The sequence below is a fragment of the Rhopalosiphum padi genome, chromosome 2 (genome assembly GCF_020882245.1).
Source record: "Rhopalosiphum padi isolate XX-2018 chromosome 2, ASM2088224v1, whole genome shotgun sequence".
In the NCBI taxonomy this organism is placed as follows: domain Eukaryota; kingdom Metazoa; phylum Arthropoda; class Insecta; order Hemiptera; family Aphididae; genus Rhopalosiphum; species Rhopalosiphum padi.
Genome location: NC_083598.1, coordinates 79,002,859 through 79,026,944, shown reverse-complemented (window position 1 = coordinate 79,026,944; position 24,086 = coordinate 79,002,859). Strand labels below are relative to the sequence as shown.

The 24,086-nt window shown below is 27.1% G+C and overlaps 1 protein-coding gene across 1 annotated transcript; it reads left to right on the top strand.

Annotated features, from left to right (window-relative positions):
• The first annotated feature begins 680 nt into the window (after positions 1–680).
• LOC132919894 (atrial natriuretic peptide-converting enzyme) lies at positions 681–23,738 on the top strand. The gene is made up of 10 exons (XM_060981808.1): positions 681–1,036; positions 12,693–12,852; positions 19,708–19,924; positions 20,034–20,396; positions 20,728–21,176; positions 21,440–21,650; positions 22,058–22,221; positions 22,347–22,521; positions 22,734–22,978; positions 23,104–23,738. Exons 1-10 carry the CDS (start codon positions 1,007–1,009, stop codon positions 23,400–23,402), a joined length of 2,313 nt encoding a protein of 770 aa, XP_060837791.1. The 5' UTR covers positions 681–1,006; the 3' UTR covers positions 23,403–23,738.
• The last annotated feature ends 348 nt before the right edge of the window (positions 23,739–24,086 follow it).

Sequence of the window (24,086 nt, the reverse complement as noted above, 5' to 3'; positions counted from 1 at the left end):
AATTAATATAGGCATATTTATTCATATAATGATCAAGATAATATAATTATATCATATTAGAAACTATATTTATTTAGAATATTAAATATTTCGATTTGTCTATTTTTAAGTAGATAATAAGAATTCTAACTCATTAGGTATGCAAATTTCAAAATAAGTAATAAATAGATTAATTTAAAGATAATTTTATTCCGAAGACACAACATTTTCAAATAGCCATTTTTTTCATATTAATTTTATTTAAACTTTTCAGGCTTTCCGATACAGCGAAATACATTTATAGTATAAAAAATACTGCACGAATAAATACAGTTTATACCAATACGTATTACGTGTATAAGCACCTATCATGTCTTTTATAAATTTGAATAATATTTTAAAAAGTTTTCTATATGAAATATAATAAATATAGTAATATATTATATATCTGTATTATAGTTATAATGCGTTTATAATTAAAAATACATTATTATTTTACAATTTTGTGAAATCATAACAAAATATAAATTCATTTATATTTGAAGTCGGGCTATTTAACTAATGGATTTCTAAAATAAAACGTATCCTTGTACCGCCGAACTGTAGAAAAAACTGGAACGGGGGGAAATGTCGGAGAAAGTGATCTCCCCGTCCACTTCGTTAACAAACGGATACGGCTAAGAGTCTAAGACTATCGGTACTTTTAGTACATGTGCAAACAGTCTATTCACGAGGACGTCTTAAAGAATATAGAGTTTAATTCTATAGTAATGCGTGTTTACTGTTTAGTATAATATTTACGTTTTTATGAAAATTATTATTTCCGGTTATGAACACAAATTAACATATCGTTCTTCTTGTTATTATTTATTGAACAATTTCACTAGTGTATATGAGTTTTATGAACGCGTGTAAATTAAATATTACTTCGATAAACCTATTATAGTATTATTAGTAGGTACATTTATGTTATAAATAATACAAATTAAATAGTTTGTCAAAAGATGTAAAGGATCGTCTTATTAAAATGACTGGAAAAAATCCCTGGGATACAAAGGTAAGCAATTTGAAATAATCCAATACACGTAGTATCTAATATAATACCTATACTCGTATATAGATGATACCTACTTATTAGGTACGTAAACATTGAAAATTAGTTCTTTTTACGAACTTATTTAAAAAATGTAATGATTTGTATTTAAATTAATCATTTCAAAATATATAATACCATAATTAATAATTATATGTGGCAAATTAATTTTAGATAAATTATTTAATTTGATTATTGATATTGACTAGGTATAGGTACTACCTATCCCATTTTGATATTTTGTTTATAATATGCCGATATGTACCTATATTACGTATGTTCCATTTATATACAATTGTAAATTTGAGTATAAGTAGGTACTACCTATAAATTACTAATTAGTGTATAAAAAAAGTTCTTATAACAAAACTTAGTGTTTAGTAGTTTTATACACAACGTAATACAGACACAGTGATTCGTATGTACACGTATTAATGCATTATACTGTAAAGACTAATATATACTATAATATCACCTGTATTATACTAATATAATATACTGTATAGTACCTACTGGGATCTATGATTTACGGTATGTAGTTTTTAACATAATATAATATCTTACTTACATTATAATCAATTGCAGAAGAAAATTCTGTAATATTGGGAGTTACCCATTTGCGCCAAAAAATTTTTATTTGTTTTGGGTACAGCCCATTTGCGCCAAATTTACCCGAGTAAACATTTTAAATTAACGACTTGGTTAATTCATATATTTAAAATACAACGTGTCTGTAACGTATAATAAAGTTATTTTTCAAAATTATAAATACAAAGATTATGTTGAAACAATAAAATTTAATAAATAAAAAAAATTATTTTTGTAAGTCTATAGATTTTAAAGCTTTGGATATTATTAAACTACCTATTATTATCTATATTCTATAGTTTTTAAAAACAATTTATACCAATCCTGATTATTGTTTCAAAAAAATGTGTATTATTGGTTATTATTTTAAAAAATTCCTGCAATTCACTATGATTTAAAAAAAATTGTATTGATTATTATTTGAGAAAAAATTATATTACTTTATTATAATTATATCAGATACATTTGGCGCATATTTGAAAATTAAAATTTCGAACTTACTTGTTACCACGACTATAGTAGTTACTTATACCTAGGTATCTTAGTCTAGTTTGTATAAATACTGATAAGGTGTTGTAAGCTAAAAAACAAACAATTTAGTAATTTACAATAAAAATAGTTTAGAAAAGTCATTTATTGTTTATTTGTTTGACGACAATTGGATTCTTATCTATTATTTAATGAATTATAATATACATTATTTTAATCTTAATTTGTTATTTATAGTATATTTTAAGGTATAATGCTTGAAAGTTGAAAATATAAAATAAACGCATAAGTTTCGTGTATTAATAGATATTTAAGATATTCAGTATATCACGTGTGACAATGGTATAGCCGGCGGTAGGTATAGCTAACGATATTAATTAAAACGTGACTTTATTCAGATGTAAGTCTGTATTTAATGATTTCCCATTCATAAATACAGTTTTTTATTGTTATAATTTTTCACGCTACATTATTATATTATATTTTATATTATTTGAGGAATTCCGCATTATTTTATCGAAAAGGATGTAATGTTTTTGTAAAATAATAAGAAATAAGCAAGATAAGTTTATTATGTATATTATAAATTTGATTTAACTTGCAGTCAGTAGGTACTCAGTATAGGAGACACATTCGTATTGTCATTTAATTGTACTTACCGTAATTAGGTACTCACGGAGTGATTTAATTTTAATAACTACAGCTAGATATGTCAAATTTAATTCAGTTTTGAACTAAAATTTTTAAAAGTCAACATTGAGTTCTTCGTATTCATTTTTCTTTTGTTTTACGTGTCTAATCATCCAACTACTTCTATTAAAATATTAACATTACGTCTACTAACTAAATTCAAATAAATAACCGTGTCATTAAAAAAAAATATTTATTCCACTTATTTTTCACAAATACGTGAAACAGTTTGTTACAGTTCCTTCCAACTGTAATGCGTCAAGTCTACGAGGAAGCCGAACTGTTGATATATGTTTTAATAGTATGACGTATAATGATAATAAAAAAAAAAATTCGTGACTTTGAACCGCAACGGTCTTTAGCTGGTTAGAGCTGTTATATGGAAGGACGCGCGTATAGATTATATAAAATTTCACGCGTCAATTCAATCCATTTATACATATACATTTTTGTTATTCGTTTTGTTCGCGATCCACGTGAAAGCAAGAGAAACCACGATGCAGTGACTAATGTAGTTTTGTACATACATAACGATATCTGCTACCTACTATAGTGTCCTGCGGGCTGCTGCAGAGTGCAAGTATCGTGTTTATGCGAACGAATAATTTTTAAGGGAAACAAAGTTGTAATTCATTCGGAAGGAATACGAATAATACCTGCAATATGGTTATACCTATATGAATAATTGGTTTAAATTGTTTAGAGTTTTTAGACTATACATAGGTATATATTGGTAGTAATAGTAACGTAGATAGATATTATAATTTATAACCGCATCAAATTATGTGCAAAAATACAAAATGCATCTGTTTGTATGTATTTATAATTCAAACTAGGTAAGTAAGGTATCTAGCACGGTTGGCACAGTGGCACCTGCTTATAATTTATGCTCTTTGAATATGAAATGTTATTGTTATTCGAAGTATACAAGTTATTACGTTTTATTCGGTTATTCCTGTACAATAAAAAAGGCGTGATAAATTATCAAGTGACGCATATTATATTAAGTTGATGTAAAATTATTAACTATAAGTATTTATTTAAAAAAGATTTTGTGCATATATAAATTAATTTATTCGTATACCAAAAAAATAGATCTCCAACTATAAAGATGTACCTATTAATATGTATTAAAATTTTGTACCGTCGCAGAGTCACTCGTATTAATGCTGAACGTGCGGAAACAGTATTTTTATGTACAATATTTAAATGTTCAAGTACAATATGCAGTTTAAAGTGTTTTGTATAAATTTTAAAAATTCAAAATTCTCACAGTTATTTATATATACGCTAACCTACAAGCTATTATATAATATACCTACATAATACTCTAGGCAAATAAACTAGAAGAATTAATACGTTTAGAAAATAACGGGTCAGTAAAAAGTTTACTGATTCCATATGAATACTGAGGTCTTAAACTACTTAAATAATATATTAATATTTAATACCGTACCTGTGTCCGTATGTCAATGTCACGTTAAATTTTAACTTATAAATGTGTACTTTGCAATGTAAGATGTATAAAATAGTTATACTAGTGGACAAAACAATCTAAAAATATGTATTTCAGATATTATTTTTTGTGCGTCTAATAATCGACGCATACCTATATACGTAATTCATATCATATAACCGACATCGGCACTATGTAGTACTTATATAGTAAATATATAACTATGGGCTAGTGTAATAAAATAGGTACCAATTTCATATTATTTATATTACAATATAATATAATAGGTACATCCTACATATTATATTAAACTTATAGTATAATAATAATATACTATCACGAGTATAGGGCATGGATAAACCGATGAAAATTCGCACGGCAAACCCATAGACCTCCTCGCTGCTATAACATAATATAGCACCGGCGTATGTATAATGTATATACGAGTATGTGCTTAATATATTGTGTATTATTGTTACAAATTGATCACATTATTATTACCTATACCGTGTAACTGGTAACCATTATTGAAATCATACCTATAACAATAGGTAGTAATATAATATATATATATGTACTTAAATAATGTAAGTTATATACGGTGCAGAAACAGGACGAACCTATAAATATATACAGGATGATTAACTAAGCTTACCCTATTTTTTCTTCAATATAGCTACCTATACTGAATCTGATTTTTGGAATTTGTAAATATATTATACCTAGTACCTAAGGACTATATTTTAAAGTATTGAAATTTTTTGTGCTACTATTGAAGAGTGTCCTAAGGTGATAAAAACTTCTGTTTATCAAATAAGAATCCCCTTTTACAGTAAATTATAAATTGGACTATTGTTTTAAAAATGTTGATGTACCAATTGTTCTTTTTACACAAAATTGAATAACAAAAAAATTATTCGTTGACTTTGATAGGTCAAAATTTTCGAAAAAATTACCCACTTAATAATTTACAATAAAAGGGAGTTCTCTTATTTTGTAAACAGAAGTTTGTATCTCTACAGGAAATTTCATAAGTAGGTAGTATAAAAACAATTTTGAAAATTGGAAATTACGGTCTTCAAGTATATTACCTATACTTTCAAATTAATACTTCCAAATAATCAGATTTTGAATATAACTTGCATGCATTGTCGAAGAAGAAACACGGGGTGAGCATGGTTAGTGAATCACCCTGTATATACGCATGTGCGTGTTATTATTATTATTATTAATACAATATATTATCCATACCTAGATACAGCAGTACTATTATACCTATATAGATACCGACGATCGTCCGTTATTTCCGACGCCGCCGTCCGATTTATTAGATACACGAGACGAGACTCATTAAGCAGTATTATTTTATTTTATTACTATTTTTTTTTTTTATGTCGTCGAGTCGGAGTGGCCGACTATAGGCATTATTATACGACGTCTCTGAAACTGAGTGAAACACAAACACTATATTATTGCCCGTACAGGTAAAACACGCAACTAGGTCAACGATATAATCATAATTCCGGCTTTGTAAACGTAAAACGCGCGCGCATTACGGGCCGTTGCGTCAGAGCGATGTGCGTACCTATAACTATACAGTTGAATTCTTGTATTCCAACACCGTAGATAGTATGATATTATATACATTTGTGTTTTGTGTATAAAATGTATATAGGCATATTACTCATAATAATACTAGAATTGTTAAAAAAAAAAAATTAGTTAAATATTTATTAGATTTTTAAAAATTTAACGACGATCCAGACGGAATTTAAAATTTATGATGCATGATGACGTATTGATGTATCATGTTTAATTTTTATTGGCCAGTTTCTGGTTATTCTCGACTGCAGAAACAGTTTTACTTTATACTTTCTATGTACAATTACAATATATATATATATATATGTATACATAATATATACTATCGAAATATTTTAATTTTTGAATAGTTTAAGATGTATAATGTAAAGGAAAATTTTCTAAACTTAAAATGCTAACTATTTTGTAGTGAATTGCAAGTAATGGAGTTTCTATGGCGGAGTCATAAAATATAAAGTGAGAGCTTGTTTTGTAAATTACCTTTTACAAATGCATCTGCAGTGCAAGTATACATCTATTATGTTATCCACTTGTGTCTTTTACATATGCACGTCACACGTGGTTGAGAGGTTAAAGGGTAAAATTAATTAAAAATTTAAGTATATAATAAGTTTATGCAGAGGTATTTTGTCATCACATATAGACGACACAAAAAATGTTTCAAAAGTAGAACGGCTTAAACATATTTCGAAAAAAATCTGATAATCAAAAATAATGATATTAATATACTCAATATTAGTATATATAACTTATATTTAAAATGTTGTATTCAAAAACGTATATGTACATTTAAAATACAATAATAAGTCTTAAAAATTCAAAAATTAACTTGTATAAGCTATTGTTGTCTATTTAACTTATAGAAATTAACGTAGTTTTTCCTACGCGTCATCATTAAAAACTAATTTGATTTAAAATAAATAAAGTATTTGTTTACTTATACTAATGTCTAATATTGACCTTGTTTAAATCTACAATAATTATTTTATATTCTTTTATCAATGATAAAAAAAAAAAAAAATTTTTTTAAAAATACATCATCTCTTTTGTATTATGTTTACATTTATAGAATTAATTCGTGTTTTTTTCATCCTAGGTAATCTCCATAAAAATCGGACATATTTTGACAAATGATAATAAAACAATAATAACACATGTTTTGATTCCTTAATTAATATGTAGTTTATATATTATATATAAGAAACTGAACTCGTGCTCCTTGAAATTGGATAATTGAGTGCCAAGTGGACTTTTAAGCCCTTGTAAGTTCCTTCTGACAAGTTTTTACAGTGACATTAATTTTTATTCCGCGAAAAGTCGGGTCAGACTTTATCTTATGTTGTTTTATTAGTAGGTATAGGTTAAATTAATAGATCAGATTACTTATTTTAAAATATATGATTAGGTTAGGAAATTTATTATATAGTATTGAAATTATACCTAATAAAGTTTATAAATGTAAGAGAAATCATAATAGGGGATTCTATTCATACATTTCAGTTTTTTGATATTTTATTGATTGTCTTAAATACCAATAATTTATTATATTATATTGTATACTATATTGCATATATTTAATAAATTAATCAAACAGTTCATTAGATTTTCATGAAAATGTATGCCTATTAGTATTTCTACTGCTTTTGCTTTTCACTGACCTCTTGATTAATTACACTATAATGATACAAATACAAATCCTGTTTGGCTGGTCATATATTTGCAACATTTTTTTCGAATAAAATTTATATATTTATAGTTACTTGATAACTACTGGAATCTACCTATCAGGTGAAATATTTTTATTGTATAATAGCATCTTACTGTACTTAAAAAATAATTTTTTTACATGTAAGTTTTACATTTTAGTTCTAGATGTAACAAAAACATAGCCGTCTTCACTTTTTTCTCGTGTATGACAACCTGTAATGTATGTAACCTGTAACACAAACTAGGTATATAACTATTAATTTATAAGAATGTGTGCAGATATAATAATTATTGTAAAATGTTAGTTATGTATTTTCTAAATGTAGTATAATTTAGAAATTTAAAACAAAAATTCCTTCACATAATACACAAAGAATACACATATTGCATACAAGAAAATTTTCCGCATTATAAGGATGGTATAGTTTGTAAAATATAGGTACTTTCTTCATTTGTATATTAATGGGAATCAAATTATTTTTAAAATGTTACACTTTCAAATTAAATTTAGGTACCTATATTATAAATTATAATTATTATGTACATTATATACCGCGTTTTCCATGGGAACTTATATTGTAGTTTCCGAGTAAAAGTTTTCAATTTCATTATACCATGACACTTCCTTCTCAGGTAATCTTATATTAAACGGGACTCCCACGAAAATTTAGTCTTGTTACTGCTATAAGATTTCGACAATAGAATATTAATTTTGTTAAAAAAGTTTCACTTAAAAACGAAAAAAAATCGCACGAGACAATTGGGCTAACCACCGCTGTATATATATATATGTACGGGTAGTTATAGTCCTCTAGGCACGCAAGATGAATGAGTTTACGTTAAATTAGTTGAGTTTGGAAATTAAAAATTTAAATAAACACTTTCGAGTAGGTAATTATTACAATTAACCGCGGAGATAGTTACAGCCATTCCCTATAGATGTTTATCTAAGTATTATAATATATAACTATGATAATTTGATATTCTGTTTTCTTTCTGTATTGATTGGTTTGTCGTTTGTCCAGTTTATCAGTGCCATTTACTCTCCATCGAAGTACGTTATTATTTGTACTATATTTAATAATTTAACATCAGCTACCTACTTCCCCCACTGAAAATTGTAATGTATGCAACGCATCTAAATAGTGTTGTTTCCTCTCTCGTTTATTAATAAGAATCGGCGAGAAAACGATATTTGTTAATCTCACGGATAGATAAACATGTAAACCGTGCAAAATAATATCAAAAATAATTCACTAATATAATATAGCTGAATGCTAATGTTATAGATTGAGTATATTTTCACCGGTAATTGGATAGTCTTATTATAGATTCGATTTCTGCAGAGAGCTCTTTGTATAAATTAAGACATAACATAGATTTAGTTAGATAAACATATTACTACTAAGTATTTGGCAAACATTTTTTTCTACTTTTTTACAATCATTAAAGAAAAATATATAAACATTATACGAGTATAATACGCGTGTTATAATAATGTATTAAAAATAAAATAAATTAAAAAGCTATATTCAAAGGCACCTATTCAAAACGTATACCTATTTTATTAATTTGCATCTTATATATATCTGTGAAAGTAATGAAAATATTTTATAAAGTTTTTAGATTTAATTGTTGATAATAAATTTATAATTTCTATGATATATTTTTGTAAATAACCATTAACCCATGATAAACAAAAATAATTTGTACAAATTTAAAAACGATTAGGTTATTTACATAAAATAAAATGTTAAATAGAATTTTAGTACATACGTACTTGACAGTGTATAATATACTACGTATATATTTTCCATATATTTATATAAGATATAGACGGTAAAGAGTATGTAAATGTTTTTTTTTTAATAGATTAAGTATTAAAATTGCCCATATATTTTTTTTAATTTAATTATAATATTACTAATATTTTTCAATATAAAAAGTAATAAATATAATTTATTTTAATTTAGATTTAACTGTTAATTAAAATTCTCAATTTTTTTAGGTAATATCAAACTATTTGCAGATGCATATTCATAGTTAGAAATTGATATAATTGTTTTCCATTAATTTTTATAATAAATTGTTCTAAGGTACCTACTTAACTATACATATAATTAATTAAATTGTATACAGGATTGTTGCAATTTATACATTTTATACTATGTACCTAAATTTAAATTTAGCGCAATTATTAGGTATGTTCTGATTTTTATAGAAATATACATAGAGTGTTGGCCGTTGGTTTAGTATAACATATTATATTAACCTATATTTTTTTTTTACATAGTTTCAATTATGACTACTCATGATGTCGTATGTCACTAAATATAATAATATGCATGTATATATTTTTATTTTTGACAGCTTATTTAATTATTTTTATTTATGATTATATAAGTATAAAGACTTGATAGAGTCATTATATATATATAAGTAATGTGGAAATTATTAACGGTTTAAAATTTGTCAATAAACTATAATATTGAAAAATTAATTAACTCGTATTATAATATATTTTTTTAAATAAAGTATCATTATGTTATAGGATGACCAAAAGATGTATTTTTTTTTAATTTTAACCAAATTAATTATTTTCGAAATTAATAAGTAAAAATTAAATTATTAAACTAGTTAAGCGAAAACAAATTGAATTTTAACTAATTGATTCTCATATTAATTTATTAGTTATTATTTTATTATGTAATAGTCAGTAGCTATTACACCTGCATAATGAAATTAAATAGTTCATTGTTTGTATACCATGTTAATATGACGCAGTACTGTGGCACAACCAGGATTTTTTTAAGGAGGGAGGTCCAAAAATATAATTATTTTAAAGTAGCAAACAAATTTAATTATTATTTTATTGTTTGATTAATGTAAATATTGTAATTATATTGTAAAGTTGAATGATAATTAAATGTAAAAAATAAAGGTAAGTACAATGGTACTGCTGTAACAACAATAAAATTACTTTTAAAGGGGAGGGGCCTCACCTGGTTGCGTCACTGAAGTAGTACTGATTTGATATAATGACATATTTATAGGTAAGTTTGAAGAAATAAAAATTTTATTGTTCAAAAATGTAATAATTTCCTTTAAAAATAATCGGTTTTATAAAAAACATACTGCATCTATGCTTTATCGCAAAATTGATTTGTATGTAATAGGTATATAGCTTTAGATATTATATATTATCAAATGTAGGTACTATAATCTGAATAGGATATATAATATCTTTTTAAATATAGTTATATTAGTATTATTTTACTCGATTTCCGTGCGTTCTCTGACCTACTTAGAAATTATTATAAATTTGTATTTGTATGTACCTATATCGTGTATAGGCGTAGTATAGCTAAACGTTTATAGCAACAGCAATAATAACAATTGTCAGAACATCGTGGACTCATCAAACGACTAATGTGTCGGCATTGACCGTGATTTAAAATCATCCTGAATAATATATATACATAAACATGATATTCAGTTCAACGATTTCGACCTTCCATTGTGCTATCGTTGTGTATCTCGTACCGGTAATTCAACGCACCGCGGAGCAATAAAATAGGTACTCTTGCATAACTTTCGTAATACCATAACATAGCGTAGTTAAATTATTGTATTCTACAACCATGTAACTGAAACCATCAATAACATTTTTAGCGTTTAAATGAGGTTTTGTGATTTGATATTATTTAATCTATGAAGTATAGGTTTATTTTAGATTCTGAGCTATGAATCTTTTGATTTTACAACAATGTGTTTTTTTTTGTGGACGAGTAAACGATAAGTTGTTGATAAAATGTTTAATAATATTTAAAAATGAGGGTATTTTTGATTTAGTTTGTACCTACCTTAGAGAGGTCAAACTTAAATTGCATAGTACTTATTTTTATAATCAGAAAAACCAAATAAAAAATTAAGGAAAATCGAGAATTTTGTAGTTAAAAGTACTAAAAAACTTTTCTTTTTGTATCTAAGTTTTAAAAATGTAATACAAGATTCTTCATAAGTAGTTCATACTATAACCATAAGACTATTATTTTCTATAGATATTTTAAGTTCCAATTTCGACGAAATGACTTATTTATTAAACAACATAAATAACGATATATTAATTATTTTTTCATAATTCAAAAATATTATTTGTGGGAACTTAAATGTTCATGTATTTTATTTTATTATGACTTTATGAGTATTATTGCTATACGCGATTACATCATTGATTCATTTTAAAAATATATTTTATTTTTAATATATTTATTTATTAAAGGTACTATAAAATTATTTTCACCGTTTTAAGGTATTCTGGAAAAATTATATAATCTATTATAATACTAAAAGTAAAATAATATTACTATATTATAATATTACTTTAATAGCTATATTAAAAAAAAAAAACTTGGTGATACAGGCTGATAGACCATTTCCGCTCAAAATCGTTTTTCGTATACAATGATATACGAATTAAAATTTAACACACTTACAAATTTACAATAGTCACCCACTCGACACCTATAATGTACAGCAGAACGGTACCCATTTACCTACCTTTTTAATATTCTATATTTCTATCCCTGCAAACTTTTACTTTTAGATCTATTCTCTGTGTAATATGTCTGCTGGACATCTTAAGAAATATGGGTAATATCAACCTTTATGGTTTCATAAAATTGTATTGTCAGATCCACTGTATTTATTTTAACCCATTGTCAACTTCAAACTTCTTACCAAATGTATTTAGAGTAGTAGAAACAGAATCTCCCCTTTCAACTGGTACGCCTATATCTAGTTATTAAGACTTTAGAATCAATGCACTTGTATAATTTAATGTTTGTACATCACGTGTTATACTTCTTGCCCTACATAGTCGATCAATTTTTTATTTAGTAAAATAGTATATTAATATTTATTTTATTTTTTTATGTTAATATACCTACTGCGTGTTAAACATTTTATTATACTATTTTAAATGTTGTTTTGGTTTACATCCCAATAGGTCAATTAACTAAGTATAACTGCATAAATATATGTGTACTTTTTAAGTTTTTTTTTATGAGTTTTATGATTTATTTTTAGGTATCGGTTGTTAGTGGGGCAACGAGCTCCTATGCATCAACGACTGACAGCGAACTCAAATTCACTAGAAAATTCAGCCAAAGATATCGATGGAGGTGTTGCATTATCGAAACGATTTTAGTGTTTATGTTGATATTTTCGCTATCTTTGTATGCAGGATGTAAGTAATCAATTTTAATAATCGTAATGCATTATAATATATTTTATTTCACTATAAATTATAAAGTACCTACCTATTAAATTTCAAATATAAAATTTGTAATTAATAGTTTATTGTAATTTTTTATGATAGCTATTACGAGTAGATAAATTATTGATTTATTTAATAATTTTTAGTTAAATATATTTCAAAGCTATATAATTGTCATGATTTTTTCAAAATTTAATTAAACCTACTGTAATACTTATAGTAAAAATGTAAAATAAATTACTTTAATAGCTATATCAAAAAATATATCATGAAATATAGATACTTATAATTATATAGGATAGATTGTCTCCACTTAGAAACGTTATACAATGATATATCATTCGATTCAAATATAATATATAACACATCCATAACAGTGACCCACTCGATACTACAACTACTAATAGTCTACTATAGCAGAGCGGTACCCACTTGCCCACCTTATTTTTTATTGTTATTGATTTTACGATGACAATTATTCGATCGAGTATTTTGATTCCATTTCATGATTATAAATTTCCCTCATTGTATTAAGATAGTAGTTGAATATTACGTTATCATCAAGCAACCAGGTCATCTATATATTATGATCAATAAATCATGGTTTAAAGTGGTATTGGATTCATCACAATATCACATGATGATTGGTTTCTTTAAGTAATACACGAAGTTTCATATACTATATTCCTATATATATATAAAGATAATTCGCTATGCATTTATCAATTTATCATATTGATATTGTCCTTTACTTTAGCTGAATCTATGTGTAAAAATCACCATTCATTATTCGACACCTATATATTAAGTTGTTTACTAATGTTAACCCACACTCTCAACTCTGGTTTTATACTTATTGTTTTGAAATGAGTAGGTTTTTAAGTTGCATCTATTATTGATTTTACAATATGGGTAAGTAGGTAAATTATACAACCAATGGTTGTTTTATTTAAATTAAAACCTACAATGCCAATTAAATAAAAGTGCATTCAAAGTATAGATACGTAAATGTATAGGTAACCGAATATAGATACTACCTAAACGTAAATACTTAATAATTATAGTTGGTACCATATACGTGCTATAGTTAAATCCTATATATAGTACCTATACGTATATTTACACAATATCTAATCTAGATCCACGATTTGAATGATAAAAATATATTTTTATCGAAACATAATTGTAGTATAAGTCAAATTGAATTTAATAATAATATACTCTATGTAACATTATGATTTTTCAATTAAAATCATGTATTTGAGTAAACTCGTGTTTCGATATATAGTTACCTAATAGTATTTTTCAATTTATATCAACCGTGTATTTGAAAAGTTTTATTAACAAATTATGTAACTGTAATACATATTATATGGATCATAGAAAAGAAGATAGGTAGAGTTCATTCATTGTGTATGTCTTATTTAAGTGAAATTATTCGCTATATAAATATATCTGTTATTGTATAGTTTAAAAAAATAACTAAAAAAAGACGTTTTACAATAATTTATACATATTTTGCAAATTATATTACATTTTGTAATACTAATAATCGAAAATAAAATACACGTTAATAATATTAATAAATATACAAATATTATAATATTATACAAATTAAATATAGATACCTACATAAAATTTGATATAAGACAGGTGCCCACATGGATAACATATTATTTAATATTTAATAAGTGTTGTAACAGTATTTTTGTTTACAAAGCATATGGCAATTAAATAGGTATTTTTTTTAATCGACGACTCTCCCATGAAGTTATCGGTTTGTTATTAATCGATTAAAACGTTCATTTAAATAGTTATAGCACTGTTGAATGATTAAAAAATGATCATTTGTTGATGAACAGTCTTTACTAGATACAAATTACAGAGTCTTTAGCGTTTAGCAGGTATTTGGCTAACGGGTTTTCTATAAGTTTTTTTTTTATCATTGGAATGAAACAACGTTTTTTGACACCGTGTTAAAATACATTTTATGGGATTGTAGGTAAGAACACAGATAAGTGATTTCATGGGAGGTTTTGTCTTATTTCATTTGGATTAAAATGTTTATTCGGTTCAATAACCATCAGAATTGCAGTTTATATATATTATGAACTATAGTTATATAATAAAAACCATTGATTTGTCTGAATACACATTATTCCACAAGTTACTTAAATCGTCTAAATCTTTTTATTACCAACTATTAAAATTAGTTCACCTACTATAGTACTATTTAGTTCTTGTTAGGGAACCTAATTCGGTTCATATTGACTATATAATTACTTCTTTATGTTACGTTTTCTTAAGTTAAGATATTTTTTTTTACAAATAGAGTAGGTATTTATGTTAATTAATTATTGATTTATTTTCAAAAGCAATGCAATAAGCAATAAGTAATAACCAATACTAGTAGGTAATATTTGAAATTAAGTGTAGATAAGCACACAGTTATTATTTCTAATTAAATACCACTTGATCAGATTTTCGGAATGTCAGATATTAAGACCAAAAGTCTATCGTACCTATTTTATATTTGATCGAGTACCTATATCAGTTTTATTGAACTTTGTCATAAAAATATTGCGTTGATTATTTATTCATTACCTACTTATTTCATTAACTGAATCTAATTTCCGAATGTTTTTTTTTAAATAGATTAATAATTTTATAGGTATTAATTCAATAAAGTTTTAACAAGGTAATATCAACATATTATAGACCCAAGAATAGTGTAAACACTCAGTTGTTCAATAGGGGAAGTTGCTGTATTAAAGTCTATAGTATCTGCTAATTGTTATACCTTTGTACAACTATATTGAAGGTTGTATAAGATAAATACTTGTAATTTGATTAAATAATAATCAATTATTGATTGATTTAGATTATTCTTAAGTGATATATAAATATTTTTTGGAAAACAGATAAACTGTAAGTTTTATTTTACAATAAGCATGTTTGATATTTAAATTGATGACACGAGTGACTTGATTAAAAAGAGTGACTCAATATAGGTATAGAAACATTTTTTACTTGATTTCAGATATATAGTGAAAACAATTTACCTATTATATAGATTTTTATATATTGTTTATATATGTTAATCGATAATTGATAACTTCTTTTATGCCAATGAAAGCACAGTGTTTATTGACTTTATTTTTCAGCCTGGCACTGCTTTTAAGCTCAAATAGTTGTAGATTAAATTCTAGTTATATTAAATATATATAATAATAATTTCTAAATGTTAACTTTTTCAAAAACTTTTATTCAGATTGTTTATTAAGTATATGAAATTTTTCAAATTTTTCTGTTTTAGAGGAAAATAAATGTCCTTATACTAGCACTTTATAAAATCAATACATTTCAAGTAAAACGACTATTTTTATTTGTTTTTAGAAATGCCTATATAATGTACAAATAATAAATATTATATAAGTATAAGTACTTATAGTAATTACTAATTTATTATTGAAACTTAAAAGTTATAACTTATAATCAATCAGAAAATGTATTAAGTATGTCTATTAATGAGAATAATCATTAATATGTCACTTTAATACTCAAATACATTTCTTAAAATCTTCAGTTGAAAATATGCGTAAAGAACGTATAAAGTACCTACGTTTATATAATTTTAAAAATGTATATAATGTTGTCAATCATTTCCTGTAGAAAATGACCTTTCAAATAGTTACCATGGGTATATATGAATAGAAATTAAACCTTTGTGATGCAGGCACCATAAATAAATTGGAAAGTCGTCAAACACATTATTATATTTTTTAGTCATTAAATACCTTGTATATCTACAATGAATGCATACGGCGGGTCTTGTACAGTTTCCATCTATGGCCAAAAATATTTTCTTTTCTGAAATTGATTATAGGTATATACACGTGTTTTATTAAGAACGCGTAATTATTATTTAGGCAATAATGAATTTTGTACAATATCCACCTGACGTACCTATATATATATATACCAATGTATAATACAGTCATTAGACATTATTTCGTACAGACTGCGTGTAATATATTGGTAGTTTTGGTATTTGTTTGTCGATTGAAAGTGTAACAAAACGGCGCTTCCTTTCACCCATGATCGACCGTATCCATTGTGTTGTATTTTTCTATTCATGCAACACACGTCTACATCTATGAGTCGATGTATTTTGTTCCTCGGCTGAAACGCTTAAAAAATACGTAAATATAATAATAACAATAAAAAATATGTGTATATAATATGTATAAATAAAGGAAATTGATTTTCTGTCTTGGGCTGCAATTAGGTGATCGTGATTCGATTTATGCTTTTAGGAATAAAAAATGTAACGAACAATCGATATTAAATTTTAGTTACACGCATAATACACGCACGGCTGAGCAAAATACCATTACATATTTACATATTTATACAACACATATTTAGTCAAATTTAATATTATATTAATAAATTATGTTTTAGCTGTACCGTATCATAACTGTAACTATACAAAATTATTGACCTGGTAATCAAGGGGTAGATGGGATAGACGTCACCTAATGTGGAATTATTAGGGAGGTATTTTGTAATTATTTTGATTTATGTAAAAATATGTGAGATAAGATTTTAGAATAAAAAAATAAATATTTGACTGGATGTGATTAAATACTTGAGTTGAGCCTGATTTTATATCAGGGGTTTTTACCTTTTGAGATGATGGGCTGCTTATTTAAAAAAAATTTTCGTGGATCACATCCAGAGAAAATTATATAATTTACTAAAAAAATTCAATTATTATAATTATTATTGTATTTGCCTCGGAAGCTTGACTATTGGCTAGTACAAAACTAATTTTTCTTTTTTGTAAATATTTATTTAAATTAATTTATTTGGTAAAACGTATTGTTTATTTAATCATGTCTTTGCCAAACACCATTTTTTATTACTCTAACATATAATTTTCAGTTATTAATAAAGGTTTTATTTTATATATAAGTCTATTATATTTTATTTTAGGATAGGACATTTGTGACTATAGTTTTCATTCAATAATTTGTCTATAGATATTTAGTTGCATTTGAAATAAGGCAATTCTCATTTATCAGTAAGTTATAAAAATAGTTATTTGACTGTTTGTAATAGTGATAAGCTAAACATTTTTATAGTTCTACTAATATATTGTTAAACACACGTAAAAATTATCTTTTTAGAAATCTTCAAAAACACATGTTATTTTTAAAATTTGTTTATGGGTCTCATATAAAGATATAAAATATATAAAGAACGAAATGTAGTACTTTTCAATAATAATTTTAAGTTAAACTTAGTTTAATTAAATCACTAAGACTTAAAATATATCTTTTAATATATCTATATAGGTACAGTGTACCTGATATACCTATAATAATTAACAAGTAAAAATAATATTATATAATAATTTGCCTAGCTCAAATTTAACTATAGTACCTAAAGTACCTTTAATATATAGGTACAATTGTTAACTAGTCTAGCTGATCCTGCACATCATTGTCCGTGACAGATTAAATACCCATGTATTTACCCTTCCTTAATCTCTGTTGAATGTAAACGGCATAGATTTTTAACACAGTAGTTTGGGTTATTTTGGCCAAATATTAAATAAAGGTTTAAAATAATATCCAATCATAAAAACTTTTTTATTTTTTGAAACCCCGACAATAATATATAAATTAAAATTTTTTCGTGATGAACTATATTCATTATTTATGGGTTGAAAAGTAAAAAGCTGGTTGAATCTCTTAACGATAATTTTATAAAATCAGTTGAAAACTGTGGATTTGTTTGAGTCATCCGTTTAAGGTCTTTGATTTTATATAATAGTGTTCGTCTACTAATATTTGATCGTGTTTTTCTTTTAGTACCTATGTTTCCAATATTTATATACATAATACAATTTATGTAAAAAAAAAATACGAACTTGTACATTGTTTTATAATTGGCCCCGACCATTACATACTTTACAATTTTTCAAAAATCTTTTAATTTTATGAAAATGATATATTAAATTACCCGCACGATGTTGTTTGTGTGAAATTAAAAATAATGAACACGATTAATATAGACCTCTATTAGCAAATTGACTGCGCTACGGATGTACGACCTCATTTAATGGGCGCCGTAGAATCCACGACAGAGAGCATAATATTAGCAAATGAATCGCATTCATAACGTATCAATGAAACCACGAACGCGCGTGAAGACTGTCAGTGACGATCCATACTAATATTATAAAATAATATTACTTATATATAACCTTAAGGGTTGGTTTTTACAAATTAAAAAGTAGCTATGAGCCATTATCTCGACAATAGAATTATATGGTAAGAATATGACCTCAATCAATAGAGTCGTTTAGAAGTTACACGACCATCGCAGACGCACAAAAAATATAAAGATGGAATAAATTAATAAATTAAATTTACATTATAAATACATAGCTTAACACCATTATACAATTTAATAATTGTGAACAGTAATTATTGTTTAAATGGAATTGATTTTTTTTTTAGAATGTAAATTAATATTTTTAAGATCGATTATATAATTTGAGATAAACATAAAATAGTATACGTTTTAGGCATATAATTAAATTTAAAAATTATGGATTGAAAAAAGTTACAAAATAATAAATAAAGATTCAATTATTAACTTCAATATATTTTGTATGATGTAGTACCGTGAAATTCTAATCAATTAGTAAATAAATTATATTCATATCAAAGCGGTACTTAAGTACCGTTGATTGTATAATTTTTTTAATATAAAAGTAATGTACTTTAAGTCTATAACTAGTATGGTTTTCAGATGATTATTTACAACGTACGTATAATGGCGAAGAAAAGATATTTAGAGGTGATTTGAGAGCAGACGAAAAGGGAATAGATTTAATTGACTATGGCAATCCAGACAGTCAAGACTATCAACGTTTTGTTTTGAACTATACACATTTAATAAAAAATATTATAAGCAGTAGTCCGATACAAAAAAAATTCATAGACGCTGAAATTATTTCTCTCGAACCGTAAGAACTATAATATTTAATAATTCATATAATACGTCTATTTATAATAAATAATAATAGACAATAGCATAGGTTGTAATAACAGAGAGTAATATTCTTATATTTTTAGCGACGAGGGCAGTTTGAAAGTGGATTTCTGGTTAAGATTCGAACCAGTCAGATGGAGAGCATCTGTTACAGTAGAAGAAATATTATCGGCATTTCGTCGTTTATACCCTTCGACGAAAATCATCCCGGGAAGTTTACACATCAAACACATTACCAACAATGCTTTGCTATCTACGAAACCGTCGACAATAGCTCCAGAAATATCAACCATAGAATTTCATCCAACCACACCACCTCCGAGACGATGCACGCCTGTAAGACTGAATTTATGTAAATCCGTTTTGGAGTACAATTTGACGAGTTATCCTAATCATTTTGGACATAAAAATTTGGATGAAATTCACGACGATTTGATTGCATTCAGGTTAGTATTAATATTGTGGCAACTGAGCTACGCGTATTATCAATAAGCAAAATAATATTACTATTTTGAATTTAAAAATAATATTATGAAACAAAATTTTTTGCGTGCAATTCGGTTCACCTCCTCGAGGTTTAATCCGAGCAATGCAGTTTATATGAGTTATGCAATATAAGAATAATTTTTATTTCGGGACGAATTTGGAACATCATCCATGCATAATTTTACTATTAGGACTATTTTCAGTATGTTCAGTAGATCCCCTATCTAACTTTTTACCCATATTTACCTTATTATATAATACACATTTGGGTTTCTATTTACCTCTTCACAGAGATCTTGTAGACGCAGAATGCTACCAGAGAACGTTGGACTTTGTCTGTCAACTATTGCAACCGGCGTGCAAGCCAGACCTCAAGCTCGGACGGGACGAGGTGACGTTGCCGTGCAAGCACAGCTGCCGGTTATTCACCGCAGGTTGCGGCCACCGGATACCAGAGAAATTGTTGGCCGGTTTTGACTGCGCTAGGTTGCCCGACTACAGCAACATCGGATCGACGTGCACGTCTAAGCCCGGCTGCGATTACAAGCTCCGGACCACCGGGTTGTCGGGCCGACTGTGCGACGGCGTCCTAGACTGTCCTGACATGTCGGACGAGACGACTTGTGGCTACTGTCCCGCTGGTTACCTGCACTGCATTACATCCCGGACATGCATCCCAGCCCGGTCACGGTGCGACGGTGTGGTCGACTGTCCGGGCGAGGCTGATGAACGCAATTGTCGTGAGTATATAATTATAATATTTTATACTCGTACAGACGTACAGTCGTACATTATAATAGTACAATAAATCGAATAAATAAATAAGTCGAGACGAATATACTAAGTCAAATATTTAAAAATTATAAATTTGGTCATGTGGATACAATACGAATGTTTATACACTTAGACACTTGAGAATGGTTTTCGAGCTATTTATTCTATATTAATTCTATAATATATTGTATTATGATAAATACCACTATATTTTATTTTGCATTTATAGTACTGATTTCGTCGACTGGCAGGTCTATAGACCAAATGCTGCCGTTAGCCACTGTTGATGCGTACCCGACTGAAGGTTTCGTGTTTTTCGTCGAACAAGGAATGTCGGGCAAGTTGTGTGCAGCTAATTTTCAAACAGACATTCCAAACGAAAAGATGTCCGTAGCTCTTCAAACAATCGCAACATCACTCTGTCGAACGCTAAATTACCAGTAAGTAAACACCTTCACTATACCGTTCTATTTCAATAATATACCTCATCAGAGATGCCAAAATATAAAAGTCATAGTGCATATATTGACCACCTAAAAAATATTCCACTCACATAAATTTAATCGGACAAATCCAGGAAATTTAGTAATACATGAATATTAATTGATACATGGCATTTACTCATGTCTGCTCAATATAATTTTTAGTGCGCGTAACAGTCGTGTTCACCGCCACTGCTATATAGTTAATACCTACGTATAAAGATTAACGAAATATCATAAATATATATATACCTATTACCTATGTATAAGTACAACGTCATTCTGTCCAATTATACTAGAATCGTGCACTATTATTAACTCAACCGGCGTATAATAACAATAATAACGTCCATACCTTATTATAGGAATTTGACAAGTGTCGAAATTGTCGACGACGAAGACCCGCAAACAACAACGTCCGGTGCTTCACGATACGCACATGTCGTAGATCCATTCGCCAGCGAGATAACTTTTAACCTGGGCACATGTCCCAGTAGAAAAGTGTTGCGCGTCGCATGTAGCGATGCCGGTAAGCTATATACATAATATATTCCTATATACGTGATCGTGGTACACCTACCTACTCTCTTTTATACCGTTTGAAATCGTCCGTCGGCAAGTATTTAATTTTTTTTTCCGTTTACACTTGCACAGTTTGCGGCATACAGACAAACAGGAGACAGAAACATGGTATTGACGGTTTAAATAAAATGGCTTCCCACGGTGATTGGCCATGGCATGCCATTCTCTACAAAAGTGGAACCCATGTTTGCGACGGTAGTCTCATATCTTCCGAATGGTTACTCACCAGTGCTTCGTGTTTTCAAGGGTGATTATCAAATTATTTGTTTAATAATATTGAGCGTTGGAATTAATCACAACAATTGTGATTTAAAAATTATAACTACTCGTGGCTTGTCAACTGCTACTGAACGAATAAGCGTAGATATTACATAATAATGTTTGAATTAAAAGCTTCTATAATATTATATTATAGTTTTTTATGAATATTATTAAAAATCGTTGTATGTGGCTATTTAGGCAAAGCAAAGCCGAATGGGTGGCACGTTTAGGAGCGGTGAGGTTGAACGCCGTTTCACCTTGGCAACAAGAACGTCACATTGTCGGAATGGTCAAGTCGCCCGTAGAAGGAAGCACGTTAGTTTTAGTTAAATTAAGTTCACCCGTCACTTATTCGGATCATATTCGTCCGGTGTGTCTGAACGATGAACAGACGAGCGATGTACCGTATCTACACTGCCAGACGTTGGGTTGGGCGAAAAATCGTTAGTATTTCCAAAATTATTTTCACCTATAATATTGTGAAATAAATTAAATATTTAATTACTTTATTATATTGTAACTTTGTAATTTATCGACGTTATTCCATATACTTATTTGAAATTTATAGGAGACAACCTTCAGAGGATCGAGGTTAAAGAAAGTTCTATGGACAGCTGTACCAACATAAGCATCACGACGGTGAATGGGTTGTGTTACGATTCGATTTACGACCATAACGATTGTACAGAGGAAGAATTTGCCGGAAGTCCGATGATGTGTCTATCAGCTAATAAGAAGAGCTGGGTATTGGTGGGTGTCACTAATTGGCGGATTGCATGTTCGGCAGACGGCATGATGAGACCGAGGCTCTACGATCGAGTAAAGTCCAACCACAAATGGATAAATACAGTTTTAAAGGACGGTTAAGCAGTATATTATCACATTTTTTTTTTTTGTTATATTTATGTACGTCTTATAATGCGTCAGATGTGATTTGTTTTAATTTATTATTGGTTCAATTAAACTATATATTATACATTTATACGAAATGTCTGTATAATATCATATTATATTTAAGTAATATTGTATAAGTTAATGATTATAATAATTATTATTCGGATAATTTATTAGAATATTACAATAATATGTATTTTAAATGTTTTTATTTTTTGTTTATTTGATAATTTTTGTATTTTCCTATATCATTTGTTTCATGTGTAATTTTGTTTTAAATGATTAAAAATAGATAACTATTTTTATTAATTATTTTGAACATTAAATTATAATTCCTTGAGCTTTATTTATATTATTACAAAACCATCTTAACTACTATAGCCTATAAAAGCTAGTTTTCATAAATATGTTGATGTTGACGATTATAAAGCTGAGTATTAAAGTGGTGTATTTGAATCTAACATTTTGGGCAAGTTTTCTTAAAAGTTAAAACATTTTAACCAATTAACCATTAAATTATTTTTGATGCACTTTTAATTGTCTTGTTGGTCCAATTGGTATGGACATCACTACATCATTATACTACTTTAGTCCTTCAGGGTAAATCTCTAGAAGCCCTAAAATTGAACATTTCGTGTTTATTGTAATTCAAAAAAT

Bases quoted from the DNA above. Each gene is read 5' to 3' on its own strand.
- LOC132919894 (XM_060981808.1), top strand. From the start codon at position 1,007: ATGACTGGAAAAAATCCCTGGGATACAAAG. The intron at 20,397-20,727 runs GTTAGTATTAAT...ACCTCTTCACAG, and splicing joins GACGATTTGATTGCATTCAG to AGATCTTGTAGACGCAGAAT. The intron at 22,222-22,346 runs GTAAGCTATATA...ACACTTGCACAG, and splicing joins CGTCGCATGTAGCGATGCCG to TTTGCGGCATACAGACAAAC.